Source organism: Hylobates moloch, unplaced genomic scaffold (genome assembly GCF_009828535.3).
Source record: "Hylobates moloch isolate HMO894 unplaced genomic scaffold, HMol_V3 SCAFFOLD_3, whole genome shotgun sequence".
Lineage (NCBI taxonomy): Eukaryota > Metazoa > Chordata > Mammalia > Primates > Hylobatidae > Hylobates > Hylobates moloch.
In genome coordinates this window covers 67,117,689-67,130,163 of record NW_026652278.1, presented here as the reverse complement: position 1 = coordinate 67,130,163, position 12,475 = coordinate 67,117,689, and the positions used below count along the sequence as shown (strand labels likewise).

Sequence of the window (12,475 nt, the reverse complement as noted above, 5' to 3'; positions counted from 1 at the left end):
GGCTGTTTTCCAGGCTTGGTTTTTCTGGGAGCTATTGAGGGCCTCTTGCCTTCAGCCCATTTATTTCCAGGGAGGAAAGCCTGTCTTGATTCTGACCCTGGTGTCCTCTCGTAGGAGGAGATCCTTGTTTACTTGGAGAAGACCTGTGACTGGCTTCCGAAACCGAACATGTCTGCTTCGTGCAAGGAGATAGTGGACTCCTACCTCCCTGTCATCCTGGACATCATTAAAGGAGAAATGGTAAGTGATGGAGAATAGGCTTTTCCCTGAAGGTGCTTCTAGGGCCCAGGAGAGGCAGTGGCCCAGAGTAGATTGATTAAAATGGAAAGTCTGTTCTTAGCTCTGGAATTCCTCAACAGCATTTTGCTACAATTTGACATCCAGAATAGCCCCTTTGGCACAGCAGGCCACTCTGTATGTAACTTGCCCTGGGGTTAGCGAGGGTGCGGCTGCTGGGGACTGGTCGGACTGCTGGAGGAATGTAAACCGGCATAACCTTCAGAGATGTGAGTTGGATAGATCATGTCCAATCTTTAACAGACCTCTTTGAGCAAGCACAAAACCTCACTTCTGTGAATTTATTTCTGTGAACTTAAGGAATAATTCAGGGAATGCACTGGGGTCTTTCATTCATCAAGTATGTATTATACACAGACCCTGTGTCACAGACTGGGTTTTTAGCAAGAACACAGAGCTAGCTTTGTGGAATTTGGAAAGGCCTTGACAAAGAAGAGGTGTTTAAGTAACTGAAGAGGGCCAGTGGGGCAGGACTGTCCCAAGACAGGACCAAGGTTCTGGTGAGGAAGGCAGGGATTGTGTCATACACAGCCTTAAGGCCATCTTCAAGGATTGCAAGTGTAGCCTTGGAGTGTCATGATTGTAAGGGCGTTTGTCAAAGGGTTTGGTCTAGGTCTAGGTCCCATTGAGGGAAGCTGCAAGTGGGGAAGCTGACAGGACCCTCAGGAGGTCATTGCCTTGTGAGTGAGATGTGATGTGGACAGTGGAAATGGCAGATGCAGATTCTCTTTTGGAGGATTAAATGGACTGGACTTGCTCATGAGGGGGATGTATAGGAGAGGAAGAGCTATAAATGTCTGTCTGCTTTCTGAGAAGATGAAGGTGGAGTTATTTGCTAAAATGGAGCTAGTTGGGCAGGACAGAATGAGGGCTAAGTTTGAGATGTCTGCGGGGTGGGCATGATTAGAAAAGTTAAACACTTGGGAGCCATCAGCATATGGAAGGTGTTGAAAGCCATTGTGTTAGCTCATTTTGTGGGGAAGTGGCTTAGAATTACTACTCTTCTCCTCCAACAAGAAGCTCCTGTTCCTTTATTTATTTATTTATTTATTTTTTTGAGACTGAGTCTCACTGTGTTGCCCAGCCTGGAGTGCAGTGGCGCGATCTTGGCTGACAGCACCTCTGCCTTCTGGGTTTAAGCAATTCTCCCATCTCAGCCTCCCAAGTAGCTGGGATCACAGGCACCCACCATCATGCCCGGCTAATTTTTGTATTTTTGTAGAGACAGGGTTTCACCACGTTGGCCAGGCTGGTCTTGAACTCCTGACCTCAGGCGATCCGCCCTCCTTGGCCTCACAAAGTGCTGGGATTACAGGTGTGAGCCACTGCGCCTGGCCTCCTATTCCTTTAAAGAAGAGCTGAGGGGAGCAGAGGTAACATTTAGGAAGCCTGTATTAGTCCGTTTTCATGCTGCTAATAAAGACATACCCGAGACTGGGTAATTAATAAAGAAAGAAAAAAAGGTTTAATGGACTCACGTTGGACTCCACATGGCTGGGGAGGCCTCAAAATCATGCATGGTGGAAGATGAAGGAGGAGCAAAGCCACATCTTACATGGCAGCAGGCAAGAGAGCATGTGCAGGGGAACTGCCCTTTATAAAACCATCAGATCATGAGACTTACTATCACTAAACAGCATGGGGTTTACTATCACTAAACCTGCCCCTGTGATTCAGTTACCTCCCACTGGGTCCCTCCCATGACACGTGGGGACTATAGGAGCTACAATTCAAGATGAGATTTGAGTGGGGACACAGCCAAACTGCATCATTGCCTAATAGGAGAATTGAGGAAGCTTAGGGGCTGCTGTGTGGTTAGGCACTCGGATTGGATAATTTTGACATTCTTGGTATGCTGAGCAGTTTGAATTTAGACAACAAGTTTGTGTTTCTTTTAAGGGATTTAAAGAGAGGGACTAATTCAGAGGCACTAGATGGCCTGTCTTATTTTCCCCTGGGGAGAGGATTTTCAGCTGGGCTTCTTTCCATCCCACCAGAGCCGTCCTGGGGAGGTGTGCTCTGCTCTCAACCTCTGTGAGTCTCTCCAGAAGCACCTGGCAGAGCTGAATCACCAGAAGCAGCTGGAGTCCAATAAGATCCCAGAGCTGGACATGACTGAGGTGGTGGCCCCCTTCATGGCCAACATCCCTCTTCTCCTCTACCCTCAGGACGGCCCCCGCAGCAAGCCCCAGCCAAAGGTAAGACGACGGGCTGGCCACTGAGGACCCCATTTTTGGTTTCACTGGAGATGAGAGACCAAAGGGGCAGAGAGTGCACATGTGGTTCTTAAACTGGGGCTTATCCCTGTGCGTGACTCTGCAGTTACATGAGCCAGCCTTTAAATGGTTGTACCATGAAGTTTCTGAAGAATGGGATATTTAAAATATGCAAAGATTAATAACCCCCTTTAAAAAAATTTACTTCTTTTATTTTTGAGACAGGGTCTCATTCTATCACCCACCCAAGCTGGACTGCAGTGGTGTGATCATGGTTCACTGCAGCCTCAACCTCTGAGGCTTAAGTGATCCTCCCACCTTAGCCTCCTAAGTAGCTGGGAGTACAGATGCACACCAGCACACCTGGCTATTTTTTGTATTTTTTGTTTTACCATGTTGCTCAGGCTGGTCTCAAACTCCTGGGTTCAAGCGATCTGCCTGCCTCGGCCTCCCAAAGTGCTGGGATTACAGGTGTGAGCCACTGTGCCTGGCCAACCTTTTTATTTATACTAAACCCCCTTTTTATACCATATTGTTGCTATAATGAACACTCAATCGATTTTAAGCCTATCAGTAATTTGAGAGCCTGTAAAGAACCTTAGGAACTGGTCAGTAAGTGCCTCCTAATGCTGCAGCCCTGAGTATATAAGGACGTTTTCCTAGGAATTTGAGTCCTCTTAAGTTGCCAACCTAACTGCCTCTTCTGTAGGATAATGGGGACGTTTGCCAAGACTGCATTCAGATGGTGACCGACATCCAGACTGCTGTACGGACCAACTCCACCTTTGTCCAGGCCTTGGTGGAACATGTCAAGGAGGAGTGTGACCGCCTGGGCCCTGGCATGGCCGACATAGTGAGCCTTGTGTCCTTGTGCATTGGGGATGTTCTGGGCCTGGGATTTGGGCTCTGGAGGCTGGAGTGGGGCGTTCAGACAACATGCTTTTCTTTTTTCCCAGAAAGCAGCTTGAATAGGTAGTGCAGGCTTGAATAGGTAGTGCAGACTTGAATCTATTTTGGTTAATGGCATCTGGATATGTAACAAAACTGGGGATAAAAAGCAGGAGACTGTTTCTGGGAAGATTTTGTTTCCTGCCACGTACCCTCTGTATTAGGAACACTGTAGAAACACTTTTCGCCCTTTTTTTTTTGGAGACTGAGTCTTGCTCTGTCGCGCAGGTGGGAGTGCAGTGGCGTGATCTCAGCTCACTGCAACCTCCACCTCCTGGGTTCCAGCGATTCTGCTGCCTCAGCCTCCCGAGTAGCTGGGATTACAGGCGCATACAATCACGCCCAGCTAATTTTTGCATTTTTAGTAGAGATGGGGTTTCACCGTATTTGCCGGGCTGGTCTCAAACTCCTGACCTCAAGTGATCTGCCCGCCTCGGCCTCCCAAAGTGCTAGGGTTACAGGACTGAGCCTCCACGCCCAGCCTTTACCCCATTTTTTCTTTTCTTTTTTTTTTTTTTTTTTGTTTGAGACGGAGTCTCGCTCTGTCGTCCAGGCTGAAGTGCAGTGGCACGATCTCAGCTCACTGCAAGCTCTGCCACCCGGGTTCACACCATTCTCCTGCCTCAGCCTCCCGAGTAGCTGGGACTACAGGCACCTGCCACCATGCCTGGCTAATTTTTTTTGTATGTTTTAGTGGAGACGGGGGTTTCACTGTGTTAGCCAGGATGGTCTCGATCTCCTGACCTCATGATTCGCCCGCCTCGGCCTCCCAAAGTGCTGGGATTACAGGCGTGAGCCACCGCGCCCGGCCGTTTACCCCATTTTTGAAAGCTTGGCTAATGTATCTGACACTCAGAATTCCAACTGTGCTCCTGCAGCAAGCATGGTCGCTGACCATGGTTCACCTGGAAGCCTCCCTTAGTCCTGTGGGCTCAGAAACTCATTTTGTTGGCCCCTTACTTAGATGGTTTCATTCTGGGACCCTATTCCAAGATTATTAATCACACTCAGGTGGATTTGTAAAACCAAAATGCCATTTTTAGTACCTGACAACTGAAGAAACCTGCTAGACTGGCAGCTGAAAAGCTGGTTGTAATCACTCTGTCCTTTGGGATGCAGTGAGGCTTTTTGGGTGGAGCGGCCGGCTATAGGAGACGAGGCCTTCTCCATTTTTTTTTTTTTTCTTGAGACAGGGTTTAGCTCTGTCACCCAGGCTGGAGTGCAGTGGCACAATCATAGCTCACTGCAGCCTTTACCTGCTGGGCTCAAGCAATCCTCTTCTCAGCCTCCCAAGTAGCTGGGATTACAGGAGTGAGCCACCACACCCAGCTGAGGGTTTCTCTCTGACTTTCCTTTAGGAATGTCAATCAGGTGAATGTTCATTAATTTTGAAAGCCTAGGAATCCTGTAGCCTCATTTTAAGTGTCTTTGCATAACACCATTTGAACAGGTTTCCCAGTTGAACCCTCTCTGAGAGGCTGTATCATGTTACCTTTGGTCCTCTCTCTGTAGAAGCTCCCCAAATACAAGGAGCAATTCTGTGGAGTCTACTGGAAGTATCTAGATTGTCTGAAAATAGTTAAAAATCATTATAACTTGACTCTACTGGATTTTAAGCTTTATAATGCCATCTGAGATTGTGTAAATGGCTTTGAAAGGTAAGCTCCAGTTCCTAAGCAGTGTATCTCCTAGCTGTCTTCTCTCCAAATTGCCACTGAGTAGTTGCTATATGATCCTGGGGCAAGTGAGGTTATAAGATAAAGGAGACAGGAGGATGGAATCTTTAAGGTCCCTTAAGAAACATTTTCAAAACGTCTTTTGCACACATTTCCTATAAATGATAGAATAACCAAATTGTCATTTTCATCTTATTAAAACTGGCCCAGGGCAGACATTTATAAAATTCTACTTTAGAAACTTGCTTGATAGTCACCAGTTGACACTGTTGGAAATGGTGGGGGTTTTTTGTTGGTTGGTTTTTGTTGCAGTGATTTGTTTAGCAATCTGTTTCTCTCTCCTCAGTGCAAGAACTATATCAGCCAGTATTCTGAAATTGCTATCCAGATGATGATGCACATGGTAGGTGGCATGGAGGCCCCTTGTTAGCATTTTTCTTTGTTTTTCAGGTTCTGTCATTTCTAGGAATTTTGCAAATTATATGGTTTAGTTTCCCTTTTTTACCTTAGAGTGCTGAATTGGGCTAAATCGACCCCTCTGGCTAGGAGACTCTCCACTTGCAATCTCAGTACCTCCCTTGTTACAGGAGAGGCTGAAGCATCTTGATCCCCAGGACTGCCCTGGTGGCTTCCTGGCAATTTGTTTGCCTCTGCCCGTTCAGGCCGGCCATCAGGTTTCTAGGTCTGGCTTTAACCCTGGGATCTGTAGAAGTCAAGCGTTCTCTAACTAAGCCAGGCCTGAGAGTGGCTGTGTTGCCGCCTGAGTGGCGGGAATACTGCCTCCCAGAGTTTGTCCCGTGCACGGCAGCAGTGTCCGCTGAAGCTGCTGCTTGAGTTAGTAACTCCTGAGCTGGCTTTGGATGCATTCAGGTGGCAGGGGGCGTTCCTTCATTAGAATCAAGAATACCCATTCGGGAAATGAGCTCGCTAGTCCACGCAGAGCAGGGCGGCCTGCTGACGTTGGGAATAGGCACTGCCTCCTTAGATCTGATTGGTGGAGCTGAGTGGGTGGGGGCACCTCTCCCTGTCTGTCATGCTGACTTTCTGACTACGTGAGATTGACATACCAGCGTTTGAGTTTGTTCTCTGATCCAGGGGTCAGCAAACTGGCCCGTCGTGTTTTGTACATAAAGGGTATTTTTTTGGAACACTGCGACCCCTGTTTTGTGCTACAGCAGCACAGTTGAGTAGTTGCAGCCAGACCTTACGGCCAAGGAGCCTGAAAGATTGACTCTCTGACCTGCTCTAACCACTCAAGCAAGCCGAGGAGGAGTAGTTTATTTGGGATTATTTCTCACACCCTACCATGTTCTAAAAACAGTTAAAAGGCAGCTTACAAAGACATGCACCTGAAGTAGGTAAAGATAAGCATTGACGGGACTTAATTTCGTGAAGTACTTCCTTATAGCTAACTTAAAATACTTTTCTCATTATGAAAGTTATGCTGTGTAGGAATGTGTTGAAAATATGGACAATACTTCCCACATCAAAAATCATTTGGAGTTTCAAAGAACATCAACAGGTTCATATATACTACCTCGTACTTCGTAGTTTGCATTTTTTGCCTAAAAATATGTTGGCCATTGAATATTCTTGTACAAATGACTTAGTGCTTGCAGAATAATCACCTGTGTACATAGAAGAGAATTTACATAACCGGTCCCCGGTGGCCGGATGTGTCTAGGTTGTTTTCAGGTTTGCCTTTGGGAAGATGAATATCCTTACAGCCAAATGCATACATATATGCATATCCCTGCCTTTCCCCTTATTATAGAGAACTAAAGCTGGAACTGCTCAATGTAAGCATGAGGCTTTGGATACATTGTTAAATTGGCCTTCCAGGCTGCCATTTGGCCACCTGTGGTAGGTTGCCCTAGGATCCCTTACCCCTCAGGGATCCCTTACCCCACTTACTTGGGCAGCCCTGTGTCTTGTTCCATGGTGCTGCTGGTCACTAACCTGTGGGAAAGCCTTGTGGGCCCGGGGCCAGTGTGGGCTCCTGAGGATGGAGACCCTTCATCAAGCATTTTCTGGGGTTCTTGCTACACAGTGTTTTGAGTGTGATTTAGTGTGTAAGACCTGGAGATGGTGCACACAGAGCAGGACAGCCCCCAAATGGTCTATCCCTTCAGGGCCAGGAAAGCTTTCAGGGCCCCCTTGTCCACAAGATTGCAGGAACAAGGTAGGTTGCTAAGATCTGACTGCAAGAGCACGTCCCCTGAACCTCGGGACATCCTTACACCTGGTTAACTGCTTGATTGTTGTTTAAATTTTTCTTAACTGTTGTGTCCTTTCCTTTCTCTTATTTTCACCTCCGATTTCCTGTTTTTTTGTTCAACAGCAGGATCAGGTATGTGTCGGGGAATCTGCTTGTAGTAGTGGTCTGCTGCTTCCTCTAGTTACGTCGCTTTTTTTTTTTTTTTTTTTTTTTGGTTATGGCATGATTAGCTCTGACAGATACAAGGAATGGTTACGAGAGGCAGGGTCCCTTTCTGTTAGTAGGCTGAGGAGGGCTTCTGCATCTCTCCCCTGTAATTCAGCCCTTGAGGTGTTGGGGGGTCTCATCTCCCCTTCGGGGTCCAGAAAAATGAAGCCAGCAGAGCCTTGTGCTCTGGTCACAATCCACATACAGCATACGTACATGCAGGCCACCAGTGTGACAATGGGGAACCATGGGTGGCCCAGGGGGTGCCTCAGCCTCCTTCAACGTAGGCCGGTTAGGAAGTCCAGTGTAGGTCTGGCTTCCCCAGGGCACCTTGTGTCTGTCACAAAGCAAGTAGGCATTGCATGTCTTTAGTGCTGTTTTTCATAACCACAGAAATGCTTCTGCTGCATGAGCAAACATTTGCAAACAGCCAGCAGAATTCCTGGCTGTTGGATCCAGAGAATTGGAAACAATCTCTTGATTGTGGCTTCTGCCCCTCTGGGTAACAGGGTCCTTTGGGATCTAGAGCCACATCAGATGGCATGCTACAAGAACCAAGTGCCCAGTCCATACTTGCTCTGAGCCAGTGTCCTTTGGGGCCGTCTTGAACACTGCCACCTCTGAGCATTGGCATCCATCCGCTAGGATTAGCATTGGAGCTTTTTTTGAAGGTATTTTGAAGTCTAATGGGAGAGGTCTTTGGTTGAAATACCTGAATTTTTACCTAGGTCTCCTCAAGGAGTTGGAACAAAGCTGATCGAGGCAGAAGCAGCCCTATACCTCCTGAATATTGGCGTCTTTTTTTTTTTTTTTTTTCTAAAAAGCTTGCTGTATCTTCAGCTGCGTTCTTATTATTTATTTATTTATTTTTCATTCTTAAGGTGTGCCAAAGACACGGTATTTGGGATATACTTTTCAGACTCCCCCAGTCTTATTAATTCTCGAGCCTTGTTGATATTAAAACAAGATGAGCCATAGTCATGGTCTAGCTCTTTTCCCTTAACAGGTCCCGTTTTTAGCACTTTTGTTCCTGCTGCTTTAGGGTTTGGTGCTGGGAGGCAAATGCACTCAGGCTCAGAGCTAGTTGCTGGTTGCATTTATTTCCACGACATACAGAGTCTATACACTTGTCTCGCTCTTGGCCATCAGCGTGTCATGGTCAGGATGTCTAGACTATCTAGTGCTCTGTATTTGGTGTCTAGATGGTGAAAGGGGATCAATCTGGAGACCTTGTGGCTTAAAACGATTCATCCATTTGGGGGGTTGGGTTTTCATGTGCACTGTGTGCAGTTGTGAACATAGAATGTGGTTTTTTAAAAAGCCAGCATTTCCCCTTAATGCATCATTTTAAATGGTCCTGTCGCTGAAAAATCCGGTGTGGTTTTATTTCTAACACATTTGGCTTTCTGTTAGTTTATGGGCATGGTAGTTCCCCCTCTAGAGAAAAACATAGCTTAGTTCCTACCTAGAGCGACCTGAAAAGACACATTCTGGAGTAGACCAGGTGTCCTTGGAGATGTGGAAGGTGCTGGGGAGTCTCCCTTCCTCGTGGTGGCCCTGGATGGAGACTTTGTTTGATGTCCCTTAGGAGTTTTGTGTGGTCTCCTCCCCCAGATGTAACTGGCACATATGCACTGCTTCAGACACGAGCCCTTTCACATGGAATCTGGAATCTGCCCTGTTGTGGGAGGGGGAGAGGGAGGCAGCCTTGACCTGGGCCCAGGGTGCTGTCCAGCTCCCTGTCTTCTGGCTGGATTGGGACTGAGGAGGGGTGGGCGCAGGCTTGCTGCTGACTGGTTGTTCTGTGCTCTCTTCAGCAACCCAAAGAGATCTGTGTGCTGGTTGGGTTCTGTGATGAGGTGAAAGAGATGCCCATGCAGACTCTGGTCCCCGCCAAAGTGGCCTCCAAGAATGTCATCCCTGCCCTGGAACTGGTGGAGCCCATTAAGGTACCTGGTGTCACTGTGTGTACTGGCCAGGGCTGTGCAATGCCACACTACTCCCTGCTGTGTCACATCACATCTTACGAGTCACTTGTTTCTTTCGGTTCCCTGCCTGGCTCCTGAAGGTCTTTGGGTTTGTGGTCACTGGTTTATCCTATCCCCTATACTAATGCAGCCCCCCACCCTGAGTTCTTTTGAAAACATTTTATTTCCTTGGTTGTAAACCCTAATGGTCCTGGGATCATTAGCCTGCATATTTTCAGCATGCCATTCAAAGGTGACTTCGCAGTACCTGGCTCCAGCCTCACCTTCTCACATGCACTGTCTGGGTCCTTCCCCATCCTATGGCCCTGACAGACGGGATGTTCCCAGCACATCCCTCAGCGTGTGCGGAAGCCTCACTGGGCCTGCAGCCTGTATACTTGGGTGTCTATTTTATTTAACTAGAACACCTCACTTGGTGAAGATTAGACTACTTCATCCCATAATAAATTTGTATTTGGCATTTATTATGGGTCAGGCAGCGTGTTAGGGGCTGTGGTGAATAGATGATGTCATTGTGCCCATGGGGCTTACATTCTAGTTCTTCAAGGCCCGGGCTGTGTGATGCCTTAACACATGGCACATGTACACGCTTCTTGTTCTAGAACATCCCACGGCACTTGACTGCCAGCTGTTTGTCTCTCTCTGCTGTCTCCTCTCTGCATGTGCATAGCGTGTGGCCCAGGGGCCAGGCCGAAGTGTCAGCTGGAATCCAAGAAGCACTGCTTCTTGCCTTCCTCTCCACGGGGTGCTCCTCAGCTCCAGCCCGCTGACCAAAGTGACGGCCAGAGAAAGTGAAGAGTTATATCTTGCACTCCAACCACATGTGACTACTTAAATTTTAATGAAATACCATGGAGCAAAATTAAAAATTCAGCCCCTTGGCTACACCAGCCACATTGCAGGTGCTCAGTGCACAGGTAGCTGGAGCCTATAGTGGACAGCAGAGATAGCGAACATTTCCATTGCCACAGAACATTCTCTGTAACAGTATTGCCTTATTAAAGGTGGGTTCTAGAAGAGCATTCTCAAGTGCTAATGAGACATGGGAGACACACGAGCAGACCTGAAATGTGTTCAACGTTCTGTCTTCTAGCTAGTAGACCGATAGTGAGCCCCTCACTTTGCTTTTGGTCCCTCATCCTCCTCCCCAAAATGAACCCTGAATGATGAAATGATTGTAACTGAACACATCATCAGGACAGCCCTTTGGGGTGGGGAAGGAACTTTCTATCTCCTGAACTGTGAATTCCTGGGTTTTGTTTTGGTGGGGTTAGGGGGAGGTGGTGGTGGTAGAGGATTGGGGAAGAGGGTGGATATAAAAATAGGGAATTAACTTGGATATTAGAAGCCACACGTCATTTGGAATTCAGGAGGCAGTGGCCCTTGATGTGCTAACCCACCCTGGTCTCTGCATCCCCTTTCCTTTAGGGGAGCAAGACCAAGGGCTGTGAGTCCCAGCATTAAAAGTACTCTCCTTCTACTCTTTCCACAGAAGCACGAGGTGCCAGCAAAGTCTGATGTTTACTGTGAGGTGTGTGAATTCCTGGTGAAGGAGGTGACCAAGCTGATTGACAACAACAAGACTGAGGTATGCTGTCTTCCTGGCAGAGGGAGGGCCTCTCCTGCCCCCCGAGCCTGAATGTCCCAGTGGGAAAGTCCCATAGGAGAGAGGGCTTGGCTCAGCCTTGACATGTGTACAGCCATGTCCCCATCTCATGGAAGGCAGTCCTCACCAGTGGGACCTCTAGGCTGGCGGGGGTCGGGGGAGGGTGGACACCGTTGCCCTGCTTTGTGGTTTGGTAGTTTCCTGGGGGTGGAAATGGCACCCACCATTGACTCATTTCCTGGCCATGTTAGTATTTTCAGAAGCTCCCCAACCCTTGTCCAGCCTCCCATCTTCTCACACGATCCTCTTGTGTGTTTCAGAAAGAAATACTCGACGCTTTTGACAAAATGTGCTCGAAGCTGCCGAAGTCCCTGTCGGAAGAGTGCCAGGAGGTGGTGGACACGTACGGCAGCTCCATCCTGTCCATCCTGCTGCAGGAGGTCAGCCCTGAGCTGGTGTGCAGCATGCTGCACCTCTGCTCTGGCACGCGGCTGCCCGCGCTGACCGGTGAGCACTGGGTGTGGTGCGGGAGAGGATGGTGCCCCTCTTGGGTCTGGGAGGGCCCTGCCAGCATTGAGCCTGCCGCCCTCTTGTGTAGTTCACATGACTCAGCCAAAGGACGGTGGCTTCTGCGAAGTGTGCAAGAAGCTGGTGGGTTATTTGGATCGCAACCTGGAGAAAAACAGCACCAAGCAGGAGATCCTGGCTGCTCTTGAGAAAGGCTGCAGCTTCCTGCCCGACCCTTACCAGAAGCAGGTATGCCCCGGGCTGGGCTGCGGTAGGCCAGCATGGCAGAACCTGATGAAGTATGCCAAGGCTGGGGTACATTTTGATGGAAAACCAGCTGTTTCTGCCTCCAGGCATGGAGTCCAATGAAGTTTTACTTGGAGGTGATTTGTTGGCTTAAGATGAGCCACTGGGGGAAGCAACCTGAAGTAGAGAGGCCAAATGTAGATACGGTGTCTGGAAAGGGAGGCCCCAGGACCCAGTGGGCTGGGAATGGCAGGAGCTCTCAGGGAAGAGTGTATCCAGGTCCTGCCTGGCCTTTTGTGCCCCACTGTGCTCGGGCACCCCCAGAGCTGGACCTGTGTCTCTGCTTTCCTCTACAGTGTGATCAGTTTGTGGCAGAATACGAGCCTGTGCTGATCGAGATCCTGGTGGAGGTGATGGATCCTTCCTTCGTGTGCTTGGTGAGCCTCACTGGGTGGTGTGGGTCCTCTCGGGCAGCTGTAACCTGAGGGGCTGCAGAGACCCGGAAGGGTTGCTCTGAGACTTGACCATGGGGTAGAGTCTCTGGGTTCCACTGTGGGAGAGCCAAG

General features: G+C 48.6%; 1 protein-coding gene across 1 annotated transcript in view; it reads left to right on the top strand.

The window, feature by feature from the left end:
• Window positions 1–12,475, top strand: part of PSAP (prosaposin) — a 35,209-nt gene that overhangs the window by 20,139 nt on the left and 2,595 nt on the right. Inside the window, exons 4-12 of the mRNA XM_032139412.2 lie at window positions 115–240; window positions 2,295–2,495; window positions 3,223–3,366; window positions 5,484–5,540; window positions 9,380–9,511; window positions 11,043–11,138; window positions 11,477–11,663; window positions 11,755–11,912; window positions 12,266–12,346. Of these exons, the coding sequence (XP_031995303.1) occupies window positions 115–240; window positions 2,295–2,495; window positions 3,223–3,366; window positions 5,484–5,540; window positions 9,380–9,511; window positions 11,043–11,138; window positions 11,477–11,663; window positions 11,755–11,912; window positions 12,266–12,346 (1,182 nt within the window). The remainder of the gene's footprint in view (window positions 1–114; window positions 241–2,294; window positions 2,496–3,222; window positions 3,367–5,483; window positions 5,541–9,379; window positions 9,512–11,042; window positions 11,139–11,476; window positions 11,664–11,754; window positions 11,913–12,265; window positions 12,347–12,475) is intronic.